The 20462-nt window shown below is 43.4% G+C and overlaps 1 protein-coding gene across 4 annotated transcripts in view; it reads right to left on the minus strand.

The window, feature by feature from the left end:
• Positions 1 to 19461, minus strand: part of LOC109879822 (girdin-like) — a 103330-nt gene extending 83869 nt beyond the window's left edge. The window contains exons 1-10 of one of the 4 annotated variants that reach the window (XM_031789739.1): positions 19254 to 19461; positions 16756 to 16904; positions 16472 to 16580; positions 15707 to 15776; positions 15550 to 15608; positions 15275 to 15364; positions 15002 to 15142; positions 14618 to 14766; positions 14243 to 14324; positions 13985 to 14143 (exon numbers count right to left, since the gene is read on the minus strand). In XM_031789739.1, coding sequence (XP_031645599.1) covers positions 13985 to 14143; positions 14243 to 14324; positions 14618 to 14766; positions 15002 to 15142; positions 15275 to 15364; positions 15550 to 15608; positions 15707 to 15776; positions 16472 to 16580; positions 16756 to 16904; positions 19254 to 19313 — 1068 coding nt within the window. In that variant the 5' untranslated portion in view covers positions 19314 to 19461. The remainder of the gene's footprint in view (positions 1 to 13984; positions 14144 to 14242; positions 14325 to 14617; positions 14767 to 15001; positions 15143 to 15274; positions 15365 to 15549; positions 15609 to 15706; positions 15777 to 16471; positions 16581 to 16755; positions 16905 to 19253) is intronic. The other 3 variants (XM_031789741.1, XM_031789740.1, XM_031789742.1) reach the window with 3 other exon arrangements.
• Between the last annotated feature and the right edge of the window lie 1001 nt (positions 19462 to 20462).

The following is a 20462-nucleotide window of genomic DNA, read 5'->3' on the forward strand; positions in this document are numbered from 1 at the left end:
TGGTGAATTGCTGCCGATACCTTCGGTAGTGTCTCTGTGTACTAAACAGTGTGTAGTGTATTGGTGGAGATACCTTCAGTAGTGTCTCTGTGTACTAAACAGTGTGTAGTGTATTGGTGGAGATACCTTCAGTAGTGTCTCTGTGTACTAAACAGTGTGTAGTGTTTTGGTGGAGATACCTTCAGTAGTGTCTCTGTGTACTAAACAGTGTGTAGTGGTATTGGTGGACATACCTTCAGTTGTGTCTCTGTGTACTAAACAGTGTGTAGTGTATTGGTGGAGATGCCTTCAGTAGTGTCCTCTGTGTAACTAAACAGTGTGTAGTGTATTGGTGCCGATACCTCGGTAGTGTCTCTGTGTACTAAACAGTGTGTGGTGTAATTGGTGCCGATAACTTCCGTAGTGTCTCTGTGTACTAATGGTGCCGATACCTTCGGTAGTGTCTCTGTGTACTAAACAGTGTATGGTGTATAGGTGCCGATACCTTCGGTAGTGTCTCTGTGTACTAAACAGTGTGTGGTGTATTGGTGCCGATACCTTCGGTAGTGTCTCTGTGTACTAAACAGTGTGTGGTGTATTGGTGCCGATACCTTCGGTAGTGTCTCTGTGTACTAAACAGTGTGTGGTGTATTGGTGCCGATACCTTCGGTAGTGTCTCTGTGTACTAAACAGTGTGTAGTGTATTGGTGGAGATACCTTCAGTAGTGTCTCTGTGTACTAAACAGTGTGTAGTGTATTGGTGGAGATACCTTCAGTAGTGTCTCTGTGTACTAAACAGTGTGTAGTGAATTGGTGGAGATACCTTCAGTAGTGTCTCTGTGTACTAAACAGTGTGTAGTGTATTGGTGGAGATACCTTCAGTAGTGTCTCTGTGTACTAAACAGTGTGTAGTGTATTGGTGGAGATACCTTCAGTAGTGTCTCTGTGTACTAAACAGTGTGTAGTGTATTGGTGCCGATACCTTCGGTAGTGTCTCTGTGTACTAAACAGTGTGTGGTGTATTGGTGCCGATACTTCGCGTAGTGTCTCTGTGTAACTAAACAGTGGTTGTGGGTGTATTGGTGCCGATACCTTCGGTAGTGGGGTCTATCTGTGTACTAAAACAGTTGTATGGTGGTATAGGTGCCGATACCTTAGGTAGTGTCTCTGTGTACTTAACAGTGTTGTGGTGTATTGGTGTCGATACCTTCCGTAGTGTCCTCTGTGTACTAACAGTGTGTGGTGTATTGGTGCCGATACCTTCGGTATGTCTCTGTGTACTAAACAGTGTGTGGTGTATTGGTGCCGATACCTTCGGTAGTGTCTCTGTGTACTAACAGTGTGTGGTGAATTGCTGCCGATACCTCGGTAGTGTCTCTGTGTAACTAAAACAGTGTGTAGTGTATTGGTGGAGATACCTTCAGTAGTGTCTCTGTGTACTAAACAGTGTGTAGTGTATTGCTGGAGATACCTTCAGTAGTGTCTCTGTGTACTAAACAGTGTGTAGTGTATTGGTGGAGATACCTTCAGTTGTGTCTCTGTGTACTAAACAGTGTGTAGTGTATTGGTGAGATACCTTCAGTTTGCCTCTGTGTACTAAACAGTGTGTAGTGTATTGGTGGAGATACCTTCAGTTGTGTCTCTGTGGAGATACCTTCAGTAGTGTCTCTGTGTACTAAACAGTGAGTAGTGTATTGGTGGAGATACCTTCAATAGTGTCTCTGTGTACTAAACAGTGTGTAGTGTATTGGTGGAGATACCTTCAGTTGTGTCTCTGTGTACTAAACAGTGTGTAGTGTATTGGTGGAGATACCTTCAGTAGTGTCTCTGTGTACTAAACAGTGTGTAGTGTATTGGTGGAGATACCTTCAGTTGTGTCTCTGTGTACTAAACAGTGTGTAGTGTATTGTTGGAGATATCTTCAGTAGTGTCTCTGTGTACTAAACAGTGTGTAGTGTATTGGTGGAGATATCATCAGTTTGTGTCTCTGTGTACTAAACAGTGTGTAGTGTATTGGTGGAGATACCTTCAGTAGTGTCTCTGTGTACTAAACAGTGTGTAGTGTATAGGTGGAGATACCTTCAGTAGTGTCTCTGTGTACTAAACAGTGTGTAGTGTATTGGTGGAGATACCTTCAGTTGTGTCTCTATGTACTAAACAGTGTGTAGTGTATTGGTGGAGATACCTTCAGTAGTGTCTCCTGTGTACTAAACAGTGTGTAGTGTATTGGTGGAGATACCTTCAGTAGTGGTCTCTGTGTACTAAACAGTGCGTGGTGAATTGGTGCCGATACCTTCGGTAGTGTCTCTGTGTACTAAACAGTGTGTAGTGTATTGGTGGAGATAACTTCAGTAGTGTCTCTGTGTACTAAATAGTGTGTAGTGTATTGGTGGAGATACCTTCAGTAGTGTCTCTGTGTACTAAACAGTGTGTAGGTATAGGTGGAGATACCTTCAGTAGTGTCTCTGTGTACTAAACAGTGTGTAGTGTATTGGTGGAGATACCTTCAGTTGTGTCTCTGTGTACTAAACAGTGTGTAGTGTATTGTTGGAGATATCTTCAGTAGTGTCTCTGTGTACTAAACAGTGTGTAGTGTATGGTGGAGATATCATCAGTTGTGTCTCTGTGTACTAAACAGTGTGTAGTGTATTGGTGGAGATACCTTCAGTAGTGTCTCTGTGTACTAAACAGTGTGTAGTGTATAGGTGGAGATACCTTCAGTAGTGTCTCTGTGTACTAAACAGTGTGTAGTGTATTGGTGGAGATATCTTCAGTTGTGTCTCTATGTACTAAACAGTGTGTAGTGTATTGGTGGAGATACCTTCAGTAGTGTCTCTGTGTACTAAACAGTGTGTAGTGTATTGGTGGAGATACCTTCAGTAGTGTCTCTGTGTACTAACAGTGCGTGGTGAATTGGTGCCGATACCTTCGGTAGTGTCTCTGTGTACTAACAGTGTGTAGTGTATTGGTGGAGATAACTTCAGTAGTGTCTCTGTGTACTAAATAGTGTGTAGTGTATTGGTGGAGATACCTTCAGTAGTGTCTCTGTGTACTAAACAGTGCGTGGTTGTATTGGTGCCGATACCTTCGGTAGTGTCTCTGTGTACTAACAGTGTATGGTGTATAGGTGCCGATACCTTCGGTAGTGTCTCTGTGTACTAAACAGTGTGTGGTGTATTGGTGCCGATACCTTCGGTAGTGTCTCTGTGTACTAAACAGTGTGTGGTGTATTGGTGCCGATACCTTCCGTAGTGTCTCTGTGTACTAAACAGTGTGTGGTGTATTGGTGCCGATACCTTCGGTAGTGTCTCTGTGTGCTAAACAGTGTATGGTGTATAGGTGCCGATACCTTCGGTAGTGTCTCTGTGTACTAAACAGTGTGTGGTGTATTGGTGCCGATACCTTCGGTAGTGTCTCTGTGTACTAAACAGTGTGTGGTGTATTGGTGTCGATACCTTCCGTAGTGTCTCTGTGTACTAAACAGTGTGTGGTGTATTGGTGCCGATACCTTCGGTAGTGTCTCTGTGCTACTAAACAGTGTGTGGTGTATTGGTGCCGATACCTTCGGTAGTGTCTCTGTGTACTAAACAGTGTGTGGTGAATTGCTGCCGATACCTTCGGTAGTGTCTCTGTGTACTAAACAGTGTGTAGTGTATTGGTGGAGATACCTTCAGTAGTGTCTCTGTGTACTAAACAGTGTGTAGTGTATTGGTGGAGATACCTTCAGTAGTGTCTCTGTGTACTAAACAGTGTGTAGTGTTTTGGTGGAGATACCTTCAGTAGTGTCTCTGTGTACTAAACAGTGTGTAGTGTATTGGTGGACATACCTTCAGTTGTGTCTCTGTGTACTAAACAGTGTGTAGTGTATTGGTGGAGATGCCTTCAGTAGTGTCTCTGTGTACTAAACAGTGTGTAGTGTATTGGTGCCGATACCCTCGGTAGTGTCTCTGTGTACTAAACAGTGTGTGGTGTATTGGTGCCGATAACTTCCGTAGTGTCTCTGTGTACTAATGGTGCCGATACCTTCGGTAGTGTCTCTGTGTACTAAACAGTGTATGGTGTATAGGTGCCGATACCTTCGGTAGTGTCTCTGTGTACTAAACAGTGTGTGGTGTATTGGTGCCGATACCTTCGGTAGTGTCTCTGTGTACTAAACAGTGTGTGGTGAATTGCTGCCGATACCTTCGGTAGTGTCTCTGTGTACTAAACAGTGTGTGGTGTATTGGTGCCGATACCTTCGGTAGTGTCTCTGTGTACTAAACAGTGTGTGGTGAATTGCTGCCGATACCTTCGGTAGTGTCTCTGTGTACTAAACAGTGTGTAGTGTATTGGTGGAGATACCTTCGGTAGTGTCTCTGTGTACTAAACAGTGCGTGGTGAATTGGTGCCGATACCTTCGGTAGTGTCTCTGTGTACTAAACAGTGTGTAGTGTATTGGTGGAGATTACTTCAGTAGTGTCTCTGTGTACTAAATAGTGTGTAGTGTATTGGTGGAGATACCTTCAGTAGTGTCTCTGTGTACTAAACAGTGCGTGGTGTATTGGTGCCGATACCTTCGGTAGTGTCTCTGTGTACTAAACAGTGTGTGGTGTATTGGTGCCGATACCTTCCGTAGTGTCTCTGTGTACTAAACAGTGTGTGGTGTATTGGTGCCGATACCTTCGGTAGTGTCTCTGTGTACTAAACAGTGTATGGTGTATAGGTGCCGATACCTTCGGTAGTGTCTCTGTGTACTAAACAGTGTGTGGTGTATTGGTGTCGATACCTTCCGTAGTGTCCTCTGTGTACTAAACAGTTTGTGGTGTATTGGTGCCGATACCTTCGGTAGTGTCTCTGTGTACTAAACAGTGTGTGGTGTATTGGTGCCGATACCTTCGGTAGTGTCTCTGTGTACTAAACAGTGTGTGGTGTATTGGTGCCGATACCTTCGGTAGTGTCTCTGTGTACTAAACAGTGTGTGGTGTATTGGTGTCGATACCTTCCGTAGTGTCTCTGTGTACTAAACAGTGTGTGGTGTATTGGTGCCGATACCTTCGGTAGTGTCTCTGTGCACTAAACAGTGTGTGGTGTATTGGTGCCGATACCTTCGGTAGTGTCTCTGTGTACTAAACAGTGTGTGGTGAATTGCTGCCGATACCTTCGGTAGTGTCTCTGTGTACTAAACAGTGTGTAGTGTATTGGTGGAGATACCTTCAGTAGTGTCCTCTGTGTACTAAACAGTGTGTAGTGTATTGGTGGAGATACCTTCAGTAGTGTCTCTGTGTACTAAACAGTGTGTAGTGTTTTGGTGGAGATACCTTCAGTAGTGTCTCTGTGTACTAAACAGTGTGTAGTGTATTGGTGGACATACCTTCAGTTGTGTCTCTGTGTACTAAACAGTGTGTAGTGTATTGGTGGAGATGCCTTCAGTAGTGTCTCTGTGTACTAAACAGTGTGTAGTGTATTGGTGCCGATACCTCGGTAGTGTCTCTGTGTACTAAACAGTGTGTGGTGTATTGGTGCCGATAACTTCCGTAGTGTCTCTGTGTACTAATGGTGCCGATACCTTCGGTAGTGTCTCTGTGTACTAAACAGTGTATGGTGTATAGGTGCCGATACCTTCGGTAGTGTCTCTGTGTACTAAACAGTGTGTGGTGTATTGGTGCCGATACCTTCGGTAGTGTCTCTGTGTACTAAACAGTGTGTGGTGAATTGCTGCCGATACCTTCGGTAGTGTCTCTGTGTACTAAACAGTGTGTGGTGTATTGGTGCCGATACCTTCGGTAGTGTCTCTGTGTACTAAACAGTGTGTGGTGAATTGCTGCCGATACCTTCGGTAGTGTCTCTGTGTACTAAACAGTGTGTAGTGTATTGGTGGAGATACCTTCGGTAGTGTCTCTGTGTACTAAACAGTGCGTGGTGAATTGGTGCCGATACCTTCGGTAGTGTCTCTGTGTACTAAACAGTGTGTAGTGTATTGGTGGAGATTACTTCAGTAGTGTCTCTGTGTACTAAATAGTGTGTAGTGTATTGGTGGAGATACCTTCAGTAGTGTCTCTGTGTACTAAACAGTGCGTGGTGTATTGGTGCCGATACCTTCGGTAGTGTCTCTGTGTACTAAACAGTGTGTGGTGTATTGGTGCCGATACCTTCCGTAGTGTCTCTGTGTACTAAACAGTGTGTGGTGTATTGGTGCCGATACCTTCGGTAGTGTCTCTGTGTACTAAACAGTGTATGGTGTATAGGTGCCGATACCTTCGGTAGTGTCTCTGTGTACTAAACAGTGTGTGGTGTATTGGTGTCGATACCTTCCGTAGTGTCTCTGTGTACTAAACAGTGTGTGGTGTATTGGTGCCGATACCTTCGGTAGTGTCTCTGTGTACTAAACAGTGTGTGGTGTATTGGTGCCGATACCTTCGGTAGTGTCTCTGTGTACTAAACAGTGTGTGGTGAATTGCTGCCGATACCTTCGGTAGTGTCTCTGTGTACTAAACAGTGTGTAGTGTATTGGTGGAGATACCTTCAGTAGTGTCTCTGTGTACTAAACAGTGTGTAGTGTATTGCTGGAGATACCTTCAGTAGTGTCTCTGTGTACTAAACAGTGTGTAGTGTATTGGTGGAGATACCTTCAGTTGTGTCTCTGTGTACTAAACAGTGTGTAGTGTATTGGTGGAGATACCTTCAGTTGTGCCTCTGTGTACTAAACAGTGTGTAGTGTATTGGTGGAGATACCTTCAGTTGTGTCTCTGTGGAGATACCTTCAGTAGTGTCTCTGTGTACTAAACAGTGAGTAGTGTATTGGTGGAGATACCTTCAATAGTGTCTCTGTGTACTAAACAGTGTGTAGTGTATTGGTGGAGATACCTTCAGTTGTGTCTCTGTGTACTAAACAGTGTGTAGTGTATTGGTGGAGATACCTTCAGTAGTGTCTCTGTGTACTAAACAGTGTGTAGTGTATTGGTGGAGATACCTTCAGTTGTGTCTCTGTGTACTAAACAGTGTGTAGTGTATTGTTGGAGATATCTTCAGTAGTGTCTCTGTGTACTAAACAGTGTGTAGTGTATTGGTGGAGATATCATCAGTTGTGTCTCTGTGTACTAAACAGTGTGTAGTGTATTGGTGGAGATACCTTCAGTAGTGTCTCTGTGTACTAAACAGTGTGTAGTGTATAGGTGGAGATACCTTCAGTAGTGTCTCTGTGTACTAAACAGTGTGTAGTGTATTGGTGGAGATACCTTCAGTTGTGTCTCTATGTACTAAACAGTGTGTAGTGTATTGGTGGAGATACCTTCAGTAGTGTCTCTGTGTACTAAACAGTGTGTAGTGTATTGGTGGAGATACCTTCAGTAGTGTCTCTGTGTACTAAACAGTGCGTGGTGAATTGGTGCCGATACCTTCGGTAGTGTCTCTGTGTACTAAACAGTGTGTAGTGTATTGGTGGAGATAACTTCAGTAGTGTCTCTGTGTACTAAATAGTGTGTAGTGTATTGGTGGAGATACCTTCAGTAGTGTCTCTGTGTACTAAACAGTGCGTGGTGTATTGGTGCCGATACCTTCGGTAGTGTCTCTGTGTACTAAACAGTGTATGGTGTATAGGTGCCGATACCTTCGGTAGTGTCTCTGTGTACTAAACAGTGTGTGGTGTATTGGTGCCGATACCTTCGGTAGTGTCTCTGTGTACTAAACAGTGTGTGGTGTATTGGTGCCGATACCTTCCGTAGTGTCTCTGTGTACTAAACAGTGTGTGGTGTATTGGTGCCGATACCTTCGGTAGTGTCTCTGTGTGCTAAACAGTGTATGGTGTATAGGTGCCGATACCTTCGGTAGTGTCTCTGTGTACTAAACAGTGTGTGGTGTATTGGTGCCGATACCTTCGGTAGTGTCTCTGTGTACTAAACAGTGTGTGGTGTATTGGTGTCGATACCTTCCGTAGTGTCTCTGTGTACTAAACAGTGTGTGGTGTATTGGTGCCGATACCTTCGGTAGTGTCTCTGTGTACTAAACAGTGTGTGGTGTATTGGTGCCGATACCTTCGGTAGTGTCTCTGTGTACTAACAGTGTGTGGTGAATTGCTGCCGATACCTTCGGTAGTGTCTCTGTGTACTAAACAGTGTGTAGTGTATTGGTGGAGATACCTTCAGTAGTGTCTCTGTGTACTAAACAGTGTGTAGTGTATTGGTGGAGATACCTTCAGTAGTGTCTCTGTGTACTAAACAGTGTGTAGTGTTTTGGTGGAGATACCTTCAGTAGTGTCTCTGTGTACTAAACAGTGTGTAGTGTATTGGTGGACATACCTTCAGTTGTGTCTCTGTGTACTAAACAGTGTGTAGTGTATTGGTGGAGATGCCTTCAGTAGTGTCTCTGTGTACTAAACAGTGTGTAGTGTATTGGTGCCGATACCTCGGTAGTGTCTCTGTGTACTAAACAGTGTGTGGTGTATTGGTGCCGATAACTTCCGTAGTGTCTCTGTGTACTAATGGTGCCGATACCTTCGGTAGTGTCTCTGTGTACTAAACAGTGTATGGTGTATAGGTGCCGATACCTTCGGTAGTGTCTCTGTGTACTAAACAGTGTGTGGTGTATTGGTGCCGATACCTTCGGTAGTGTCTCTGTGTACTAAACAGTGTGTGGTGAATTGCTGCCGATACCTTCGGTAGTGTCTCTGTGTACTAAACAGTGTGTGGTGTATTGGTGCCGATACCTTCGGTAGTGTCTCTGTGTACTAAACAGTGTGTGGTGAATTGCTGCCGATACCTTCGGTAGTGTCTCTGTGTACTAAACAGTGTGTAGTGTATTGGTGGAGATACCTTCGGTAGTGTCTCTGTGTACTAAACAGTGCGTGGTGAATTGGTGCCGATACCTTCGGTAGTGTCTCTGTGTACTAAACAGTGTGTAGTGTATTGGTGGAGATTACTTCAGTAGTGTCTCTGTGTACTAAATAGTGTGTAGTGTATTGGTGGAGATACCTTCAGTAGTGTCTCTGTGTACTAAACAGTGCGTGGTGTATTGGTGCCGATACCTTCGGTAGTGTCTCTGTGTACTAAACAGTGTGTGGTGTATTGGTGCCGATACCTTCCGTAGTGTCTCTGTGTACTAAACAGTGTGTGGTGTATTGGTGCCGATACCTTCGGTAGTGTCTCTGTGTACTAAACAGTGTATGGTGTATAGGTGCCGATACCTTCGGTAGTGTCTCTGTGTACTAAACAGTGTGTGGTGTATTGGTGTCGATACCTTCCGTAGTGTCTCTGTGTACTAAACAGTTTGTGGTGTATTGGTGCCGATACCTTCGGTAGTGTCTCTGTGTACTAAACAGTGTGTGGTGTATTGGTGCCGATACCTTCGGTAGTGTCTCTGTGTACTAAACAGTGTGTGGTGAATTGCTGCCGATACCTTCGGTAGTGTCTCTGTGTACTAAACAGTGTGTAGTGTATTGGTGGAGATACCTTCAGTAGTGTCTCTGTGTACTAAACAGTGTGTAGTGTATTGCTGGAGATACCTTCAGTAGTGTCTCTGTGTACTAAACAGTGTGTAGTGTATTGGTGGAGATTACTTCAGTAGTGTCTCTGTGTACTAAATAGTGTGTAGTGTATTGGTGCCGATACCTTCGGTAGTGTCTCTGTGTACTAAACAGTGTGTGGTGTATTGGTGTCGATACCTTCCGTAGTGTCTCTGTGTACTAAACAGTGTGTGGTGTATTGGTGCCGATACCTTCGGTAGTGTCTCTGTGTACTAAACAGTGTGTGGTGTATTGGTGCCGATACCTTCGGTAGTGTCTCTGTGTACTAAACAGTGTGTGGTGAATTGCTGCCGATACCTTCGGTAGTGTCTCTGTGTACTAAACAGTGTGTGGTGTATTGGTGCCGATACCTTCGGTAGTGTCTCTGTGTACTAAACAGTGTGTGGTGAATTGCTGCCGATACCTTCGGTAGTGTCTCTGTGTACTAAACAGTGTGTAGTGTATTGGTGGAGATACCTTCGGTAGTGTCTCTGTGTACTAAACAGTGCGTGGTGAATTGGTGCCGATACCTTCGGTAGTGTCTCTGTGTACTAAACAGTGTGTAGTGTATTGGTGGAGATTACTTCAGTAGTGTCTCTGTGTACTAAATAGTGTGTAGTGTATTGGTGGAGATACCTTCAGTAGTGTCTCTGTGTACTAAACAGTGCGTGGTGTATTGGTGCCGATACCTTCGGTAGTGTCTCTGTGTACTAAACAGTGTGTGGTGTATTGGTGCCGATACCTTCCGTAGTGTCTCTGTGTACTAAACAGTGTGTGGTGTATTGGTGCCGATACCTTCGGTAGTGTCTCTGTGTACTAAACAGTGTATGGTGTATAGGTGCCGATACCTTCGGTAGTGTCTCTGTGTACTAAACAGTGTGTGGTGTATTGGTGTCGATACCTTCCGTAGTGTCTCTGTGTACTAAACAGTTTGTGGTGTATTGGTGCCGATACCTTCGGTAGTGTCTCTGTGTACTAAACAGTGTGTGGTGTATTGGTGCCGATACCTTCGGTAGTGTCTCTGTGTACTAAACAGTGTGTGGTGAATTGCTGCCGATACCTTCGGTAGTGTCTCTGTGTACTAAACAGTGTGTAGTGTATTGGTGGAGATACCTTCAGTAGTGTCTCTGTGTACTAAACAGTGTGTAGTGTATTGCTGGAGATACCTTCAGTAGTGTCTCTGTGTACTAAACAGTGTGTAGTGTATTGGTGGAGATTACTTCAGTAGTGTCTCTGTGTACTAAATAGTGTGTAGTGTATTGGTGCCGATACCTTCGGTAGTGTCTCTGTGTACTAAACAGTGTGTGGTGTATTGGTGTCGATACCTTCCGTAGTGTCTCTGTGTACTAAACAGTGTGTGGTGTATTGGTGCCGATACCTTCGGTAGTGTCTCTGTGTACTAAACAGTGTGTGGTGTATTGGTGCCGATACCTTCGGTAGTGTCTCTGTGTACTAAACAGTGTGTGGTGAATTGCTGCCGATACCTTCGGTAGTGTCTCTGTGTACTAAACAGTGTGTAGTGTATTGGTGGAGATACCTTCAGTAGTGTCTCTGTGTACTAAACAGTGTGTAGTGTATTGGTGGAGATACCTTCAGTAGTGTCTCTGTGTACTAAACAGTGTGTAGTGTTTTGGTGGAGATACCTTCAGTAGTGTCTCTGTGTACTAAACAGTGTGTAGTGTATTGGTGGACATACCTTCAGTTGTGTCTCTGTGTACTAAACAGTGTGTAGTGTATTGGTGGAGATGCCTTCAGTAGTGTCTCTGTGTACTAAACAGTGTGTAGTGTATTGGTGCCGATACCTCGGTAGTGTCTCTGTGTACTAAACAGTGTGTGGTGTATTGGTGCCGATAACTTCCGTAGTGTCTCTGTGTACTAATGGTGCCGATACCTTCGGTAGTGTCTCTGTGTACTAAACAGTGTATGGTGTATAGGTGCCGATACCTTCGGTAGTGTCTCTGTGTACTAAACAGTGTGTGGTGTATTGGTGCCGATACCTTCGGTAGTGTCTCTGTGTACTAAACAGTGTGTGGTGAATTGCTGCCGATACCTTCGGTAGTGTCTCTGTGTACTAAACAGTGTGTGGTGTATTGGTGCCGATACCTTCGGTAGTGTCTCTGTGTACTAAACAGTGTGTGGTGAATTGCTGCCGATACCTTCGGTAGTGTCTCTGTGTACTAAACAGTGTGTAGTGTATTGGTGGAGATACCTTCGGTAGTGTCTCTGTGTACTAAACAGTGCGTGGTGAATTGGTGCCGATACCTTCGGTAGTGTCTCTGTGTACTAAACAGTGTGTAGTGTATTGGTGGAGATTACTTCAGTAGTGTCTCTGTGTACTAAATAGTGTGTAGTGTATTGGTGGAGATACCTTCAGTAGTGTCTCTGTGTACTAAACAGTGCGTGGTGTATTGGTGCCGATACCTTCGGTAGTGTCTCTGTGTACTAAACAGTGTGTGGTGTATTGGTGCCGATACCTTCCGTAGTGTCTCTGTGTACTAAACAGTGTGTGGTGTATTGGTGCCGATACCTTCGGTAGTGTCTCTGTGTACTAAACAGTGTATGGTGTATAGGTGCCGATACCTTCGGTAGTGTCTCTGTGTACTAAACAGTGTGTGGTGTATTGGTGTCGATACCTTCCGTAGTGTCTCTGTGTACTAAACAGTTTGTGGTGTATTGGTGCCGATACCTTCGGTAGTGTCTCTGTGTACTAAACAGTGTGTGGTGTATTGGTGCCGATACCTTCGGTAGTGTCTCTGTGTACTAAACAGTGTGTGGTGAATTGCTGCCGATACCTTCGGTAGTGTCTCTGTGTACTAAACAGTGTGTAGTGTATTGGTGGAGATACCTTCAGTAGTGTCTCTGTGTACTAAACAGTGTGTAGTGTATTGCTGGAGATACCTTCAGTAGTGTCTCTGTGTACTAAACAGTGTGTAGTGTATTGGTGGAGATACCTTCAGTTGTGTCTCTGTGTACTAAACAGTGTGTAGTGTATTGGTGGAGATACCTTCAGTTGTGCCTCTGTGTACTAAACAGTGTGTAGTGTATTGGTGGAGATACCTTCAGTTGTGTCTCTGTGGAGATACCTTCAGTAGTGTCTCTGTGTACTAAACAGTGAGTAGTATATTGGTGGAGATACCTTCAATAGTGTCTCTGTGTACTAAACAGTGTGTAGTGTATTGGTGGAGATACCTTCAGTTGTGTCTCTGTGTACTAAACAGTGTGTAGTGTATTGGTGGAGATACCTTCAGTAGTGTCTCTGTGTACTAAACAGTGTGTAGTGTATTGGTGGAGATACCTTCAGTTGTGTCTCTGTGTACTAAACAGTGTGTAGTGTATTGGTGGAGATACCTTCAGTTGTGTCTCTGTGTACTAAACAGTGTGTAGTGTATTGGTGGAGATACCTTCAGTAGTGTCTCTGTGTACTAAACAGTGTGTAGTGTATTGGTGGAGATACCTTCAGTTGTGTCTCTGTGTACTAAACAGTGTGTAGTGTATTGTTGGAGATATCTTCAGTAGTGTCTCTGTGTACTAAACAGTGTGTAGTGTATTGGTGGAGATATCATCAGTTGTGTCTCTGTGTACTAAACAGTGTGTAGTGTATTGGTGGAGATACCTTCAGTAGTGTCTCTGTGTACTAAACAGTGTGTGGTGTATAGGTGGAGATACCTTCAGTAGTGTCTCTGTGTACTAAACAGTGTGTAGTGTATTGGTGGAGATACCTTCAGTTGTGTCTCTATGTACTAAACAGTGTGTAGTGTATTGGTGGAGATACCTTCAGTAGTGTCTCTGTGTACTAAACAGTGTGCAGTGTATTGGTGGAGATACCTTCAGTTATGTCTCTGTGTACTAAACAGTGTGTAGTGTATTCGTGGAGATACCTTCAGTAGTGTCTCTGTGTACTAAACAGTGTGTAGTGTATTGGTGGAGATATCTTCAGTTGTGTCTCTGTGTACTAAACAGTGTGTAGTGTATTGGTGGAGATACCTTCAGTTGTGTCTCTGTGTACTAAACAGTGTGTAGTGTATTCGTGGAGATACCTTCAGTTGTGTCTCTGTGTACTAAACAGTGTGTAGTGTATTGGTGGAGATACCTTCAGTAGTGTCTCTGTGTACTAAACAGTGTGTAGTGTATTGGTGGAGATACCTTCAGTTGTGTCTCTGTGTACTAAACAGTGTGTCGTGTATTGGTGGAGATACCTTCAGTAGTGTCTCTGTGTACTAAACAATGTGTAGTGTATTGGTGGATATACCTTCAGGTGTGTCTCTGTGTACTAAACAGTGTGTAGTGTATTGGTGGAGATACCTTCAGTTGTGTCTCTGTGTACTAAACAGTGTGTAGTGTATTGGTGGAGATACCTTCAGTTGTGTCTCTGTGTACTAAACAGTGTGTAGTGTATTGGTGGTGTAGGGGATACCTTTGTTGTGTCTCTGTGTACTAAACAGTGTGTAGTGTATTGGTGGTGTAGGGGATACCTTTGTTGTGTCTCTGTGTACTAAACAGTGTGTAGTGTATTGGTGGTGTAGGGGATACCTTCAGTTGTGTGCGAGTGACTTCCAGGCTGCGTAGTCTATGAGTGCAGCTCTGTAGTTCTGTCTGCAGCTGCTCAGCTCTGCCTGCACGGTCACGAAGACAGTCCAGCTCGTCACGCAATGCACGCATTCCCCGCACCTCACCCTGAAGACTGCGGTTCTGCCCAACACACACAAGATGGAGGTGAGTTCAGAGGAGGACAAAAGTGGTGTGAAGTTCCGGTACATTTACTGGTAGTGCTGCTACAGAAAATCTTACTTCTTTCTGAAGTTTCTTCAACTGCTCCTCCATAGTTTGAACTTCCTGCTTGTAATCCAATAGTTGATCTCCTTTGTCTTCCCTATAGAAACAGATGTCATTATTTCGATAGTATTGTGCTACTAAACCACATACATCTATTACAAAATAGTCCTCTTCCAATTTAAAACCTTTAACACACACACACAAACTTGCCTTTGTCTTCCCTAGTAATGGACGACATAGTTCTAACAGATACCAGACATATCTCAAAGAAATGTCTTCCTCCAACTTAAAACATTTTTGATGCACACAAGGACATGACCGTCTCACACACAAGCATACACACACACACACACACACACACACACACACACACACACACACACGTCTTACAGTTCTTGTTTGAGGAATCGTAGTTTGGCCCTGCTGTCTGCTAGCTGGACAGCCAGACTCTGGGGCAGCTCCTCAGTATGACCACCTGGGAGCGCCATGAGAGAGTCAACCTGCTGGACCTCGCTTGTCCAACACAACTCTGCTATCCTCTGAGGGGGGGGGGGGGGGGGGGTGAGTGACAGGTAGGTGATAAAATCAGGACCAGGTTCTGTGTGAATCTGTTAGTGTAAGAAACCCTTAGAGCCTTTTAAATCGAGTTTGACACAGTGACGCTGTAACTGGGAATACACTCTCCTATAAGAGGCTGAATGGCTGAAAGGCCTGGTTTGTAATTAAATTCCTCTTCTGTTGTTCTGGACATTATTTGTGAGTATGTGTGTGTACCTCCAGGTGTGTGTCTCTCTGTGCCAGCAGGCCTTGGATCTGTCTGGCCATGGAGCCAAACAGCACCTGTAGCTCCACCTCCTCCAGCCCTCCCAGCTCCTCCCATTGCAGAGGCAGCACCACTCTGGGGTCCTGGGTCACCTGCAGGAGCAACAGTTTCTTACCTCTCTATGGTAATAACGGTATTTGACTTAGAATTCCGGGACAAAATGGCAAAGTTGTGGTGTACGTTAATGTTTGGATATGGGTAGATGAGTAGGGAACTGAACCGACCTCCTGGATACAGTTGGCAATGGAAGTTTGAGTCTCGATGTCCAGCGACTGGATTTGCTGTATGAATGTTTCCTTCCTCTCACACTGTTGCTGACCAACAATGAGTAGTCAGTCAGATTGGTAAAGTTATAATTGCAGTGTGTGTGTGTGTGTGTGTGTGTGTGTGTGTGTGTGTGTGTGTGTGTGTGTGTGTGTGTGTGTGTGTGTGTGTGTGTGTGTGTGTGTGTGTGTGTGTGTGTGTGTGTGTGTGTGTGTGTGTGTGAGAGAGACATCACCTGTATCGCACATCCCAGTAAAAGCAGAAGTAATCTCCTCAACTCCTCCACTGCTGCCTCTGCAAGTTACAGCTCTTATGACTCTCTTGTTCCCATCACACTCTCATAACATAGAAGGCCAATCAGAGATACTGTTCTTTTAACAGGCTCTTTTTACCTGTTAGGGGGTCTTGCCCCAAAATGGCAGTGTTTGGAAGAGGCATCAGAATCAGCTGCTGTAGGTCTTCCTATAGACAGAATGACAGGGTTTGAGCAAAGAGAGAGCTTGAAGGGATAAAGATATTGATTGATTGTAATTTCCCTAACCACATTGCAGTTGACACTCAATCAACATTGAAATGACAAAATATTCCACTGCATCCTGTTGGCCAGTTCAGATTAAAATACAAACACAGACGGCGTTATGGGGAAAGTAGGGCTACTTGTTCACGTCTGTTCTATGTAGTACAATGGCTATATTTGGTTCTCAGACACAAGCCCTGGTAGAGAGAAATGAGGCTGCAGATTGACCACGTGCTGATGGTGTTTTAAGGTTCCACAACACAAAGCAAAAAGTGAAACCACAAGAAATAAAATGACATATTAGGACCACCAGACATGACAAAATTCTTGTCATGACAAACAGTCCTGTCAATAAATTGTATCCAAAATATTTCTGAATATTCCCTGAATATTCCTTGAAACTCACTGGTGTCCCTCCCATGATGATCAACTGTTCAGAGGGTTTGAATTACTTAAGAAAGCAGGAACTGAAACAGAGAAGACTCATGTTTTTGTGTGTTTAATGCATTGTATCAGACTTAAGTTCATTTCTCAGAGAGATTTGACTGGATATCTCCCTAGGCTTGAGTCTGGACCTTGTACAGTAAATTGCTCTGACTAAGACATGATTGTGTATCAAACACGACACAAATAACAATACCTGGTAGAAGGCCCTGAGGTGTCGGTTGAGGATGGAGAAGTTCTGGACTCTGAGAATCTGGTCGTCTCTTCCACTGCGGTACAAATGCTCCAGCTTCGGGTTGGGGTCTCTGGGAATGACAGATAGACCGACAGACAGACAGACAGACAGACAGACAGACAGACAGACAGACAGACAGACAGACAGACAGATAGACAGACAGACAGTAAAAATAAAATGTATTTAATTGAATACACATTCATTTAGCCATAACATTTGAAGCCTCTGCAAAGGTGTGAACTTACATGATCCTCATGACCTCGTTGAGAAAGATCCCATTGGTCAGCCTCAGGTAGCGGTCATGGGAATTCTGGGACTTGTAGTCCACGTCCATGTACTGGTTGTAGACCATGACGTTGTCCTCCCTGTCCACTACACCATCGAAGAGCTGTACCTGAGGGAGGGTGGATCCTATTAGGAGCTCAATTCAATCCGTAGAGCTGAAGATCCTCTTTATAGCGCGATTGACAATTAAAGGCAATGTTCCCGCAATCGCGGATACTGCATTCACGGTAAACGCTGCATACATTGGCTCAATCTTAAATTACCTTTCAATGTGAACCATGCCCGGATTAGGGTTTGGCTGGGCTAGGCCATCATTATAAATAAGAATGTGTTCTTAACTGACTTGCCTAGTTAAATAAAGGTTAAATAAAATAAATAAGGGGGTTTCGCTGCTAATATAGAAAACTGTTATCTAGAATCTGTGGTGTAGATCAATGAAAGCAGAGATGGTCATATTTTACTGAAAAAAACAGGAAAGGGAATAGGAAGTGACCTCTATAAGGAAAAACAACAAGAGACATTCTAAGAGCCAGGGTATAGGAAGTGACAGCTATAAGGAAAAACAACAAGAGACATTCTAAGAGCCAGGGTATAGGAAGTGACAGCTATAAGGAAAAACAACAAGAGACATTCTAAGAGCCAGGGTATAGGAAGTGACAGCTATAAGGAAAAACAACAAGAGACATTCTAAGAGCCAGGGTATAGGAAGTGACAGCTATAAGGAAAAACAACAAGAGACATTCTAAGAGCCAGGGTATAGGAAGTGACAGCTATAAGGAAAAACAACAAGAGACATTCTAAGAGCCAGGGTATAGGAAGTGACAGCTATAAGGAAAAACAACAAGAGACATTCTAAGAGCCAGGGTATAGGAAGTGACAGCTATAAGGAAAAACAACAAGAGACATTCTAAGAGCCAAGGTATAGGAAGTGACAGCTATAAGGAAAAACAACAAGAGACATTCTAAGAGCCAGGGTATAGGAAGTGACAGCTATAAGGAAAAACAACAAGAGACATTCTAAGAGCCAGGGTATAGGAAGTGACAGCTATAAGGAAAAACAACAAGAGACATTCTAAGAGCCAGGGTATAGGAAGTGACAGCTATAAGGAAAAACAACAAGAGACATTCTAAGAGCCAGGGTATAGGAAGTGACAGCTATAAGGAAAAACAACAAGAGACATTCTAAGAGCCAGGGTATAGGAAGTGACAGCTATAAGGAAAAACAACAAGAGACATTCTAAGAGCCAGGGTATAGGAAGTGACAGCTATAAGGAAAAACAACAAGAGACATTCTAAGAGCCAGGGTATAGGAAGTGACAGCTATAAGGAAAAACAACAAGAGACATTCTAAGAGCCAGGGTATAGGAAGTGACAGCTATAAGGAAAAACAACAAGAGACATTCTAAGAGCCAGGGTATAGGAAGTGACAGCTATAAGGAAAAACAACAAGAGACATTCTAAGAGCCAGGGTATAGGAAGTGACAGCTATAAGGAAAAACAACAAGAGACATTCTAAGAGCCAGGGTATAGGAAGTGACAGCTATAAGGAAAAACAACAAGAGACATTCTAAGAGCCAGGGTATAGGAAGTGACAGCTATAAGGAAAAACAACAAGAGACATTCTAAGAGCCAGGGTATAGGAAGTGACAGCTATAAGGAAAAACAACAAGAGACATTCTAAGAGCCAGGGTATAGGAAGTGACAGCTATAAGGAAAACAACAAGAGACATTCTAAGAGCCAGGGTATAGGAAGTGACAGCTATAAGGAAAAACAACAAGAGACATTCTAAGAGCCAGGGTATAGGAAGTGACAGCTATAAGGAAAAACAACAAGAGACATTCTAAGAGCCAGGGTATAGGAAGTGACAGCTATAAGGAAAAACAACAAGAGACATTCTAAGAGCCAGGGTATAGGAAGTGACAGCTATAAGGAAAAACAACAAGAGACATTCTAAGAGCCAGGGTATAGGAAGTGACAGCTATAAGGAAAAACAACAAGAGACATTCTAAGAGCCAGGGTATAGGAAGTGACAGCTATAAGGAAAAACAACAAGAGACATTCTAAGAGCCAGGGTATAGGAAGTGACAGCTATAAGGAAAAACAACAAGAGACATTCTAAGAGCCAGGGTATAGGAAGCTGTGAAAAGGAGAAGTAAGAGAACTAAGTGTTGTTTGCTGTCCTTTTCATGTGACAAACGTTTTGACAAGCATTTGCATCTGATTCAAGTTCAACTCAATCATGTTTATAACTCCTGTAAATAAAGAGCAATAAATGATTCATAAAATGGCATAATCTCATGTGAGAAAAAAATCTTATTTACAGGTTGTTTATGTACAGGATTTGAATGTGTTGATGCTCCATAAAAACATGTTTTATGAAAGACTATTCATCATCATGTATATCTAGGCCTACTACTGTAGAATCTTAAAGTCATTTAAATAAGCTTTCAAACATACCCAAGTCACCAACGCACTTTCCATGAATTCTTCTAGAAATGCCATTATGTTAGAGTCCATGGTGTCGCATAAAGAATTTACAAACTTCTATAAAAATATAAATAAAATATATCCTACATTAGAGCAATTTTACTAAAAAGTGAAAAAGAGAATCCATCTTGCGTTAAATCAAGTGGTTTGACATTTCTGTTCCCCTGTTCTCCTCTTTCTTCCTCTATTTCACCTTTTCAGTTAGTGCTGGTGGTGATGACTGTTCTCCTAGCAGCAGGACATTAAAACTGGCATGATCGCAGATTTATTTAAAAAAATAAGAGTCACCCTGCAAAGACATGCTAAACTTTGGGAATATCTAGTGCCGTAGAACTGTTTTTCACAGCACTGCAACCACCTTTGAAAAATAATATTGATCATTTGACATATTCCATTTTTTAGATTGTATTATTTATGACAGAATTTATTTTGAAAGATTACACAAATAGTGGTATGTGTAGGTTGACTTTTTCAACATTTTGTTACTTTACAGCCTTATTCTAAAATGGATCCCCCCAAAAAATCATCAGCAATCTACACACAATACCCCATATTGACGAAGCAAAAACAGAATACATAAGTATTCAGACTCAAAATTAAGCTCAGGTGCATCCTGTTTCCATTGATCATCTTTGAGATATTTCTACAACTTGATTGGAATCCACCTGTGTTGAATTCAATTGAATGGACATGATTTGTAAAGGCACACACCTGTCTATATAAGGTCCCACTGTTGACAGTGATTGTCAGAGCAAAAACCAAGCCATGAGGTCGAAGGAATTGTCCGTAGAGGTCCGAGACAGGATTGTGTCGAGGCACAGATCTGGGGAAAGGTACCAAAAAATATCTGCAGCATTGAAGGTCCCCAAGAACACAGTGGCCTCCATCATTCTTAAATTGAAGAAGTTTGGAACCACCAAGGCTCTTTCTAGAGCTGGCCGCCCAGAAAAACTGAGCAATCGGGGGAGAAGGGCCTTGGTCAGGGAGGTGACCAAATACAAAGAAAAAAAATGGTCACTGACAGAGTTCTAGAATTCCTCTGTGGAGATGGGAGAACCTTCCAGAAGGACAACCATCTCTACAGCACTCCACCAATCAGGCCGTTATGGTAGAGTGGCCAGACTGAAGCCACTCCTCCGTAAAAGGCACATGACAGCCTGCATGGAGTTTGCCAAAAGG

Source organism: Oncorhynchus kisutch, linkage group LG15 (assembly GCF_002021735.2).
Source record: "Oncorhynchus kisutch isolate 150728-3 linkage group LG15, Okis_V2, whole genome shotgun sequence".
Classification (NCBI taxonomy): Eukaryota; Metazoa; Chordata; class Actinopteri; order Salmoniformes; family Salmonidae; genus Oncorhynchus; species Oncorhynchus kisutch.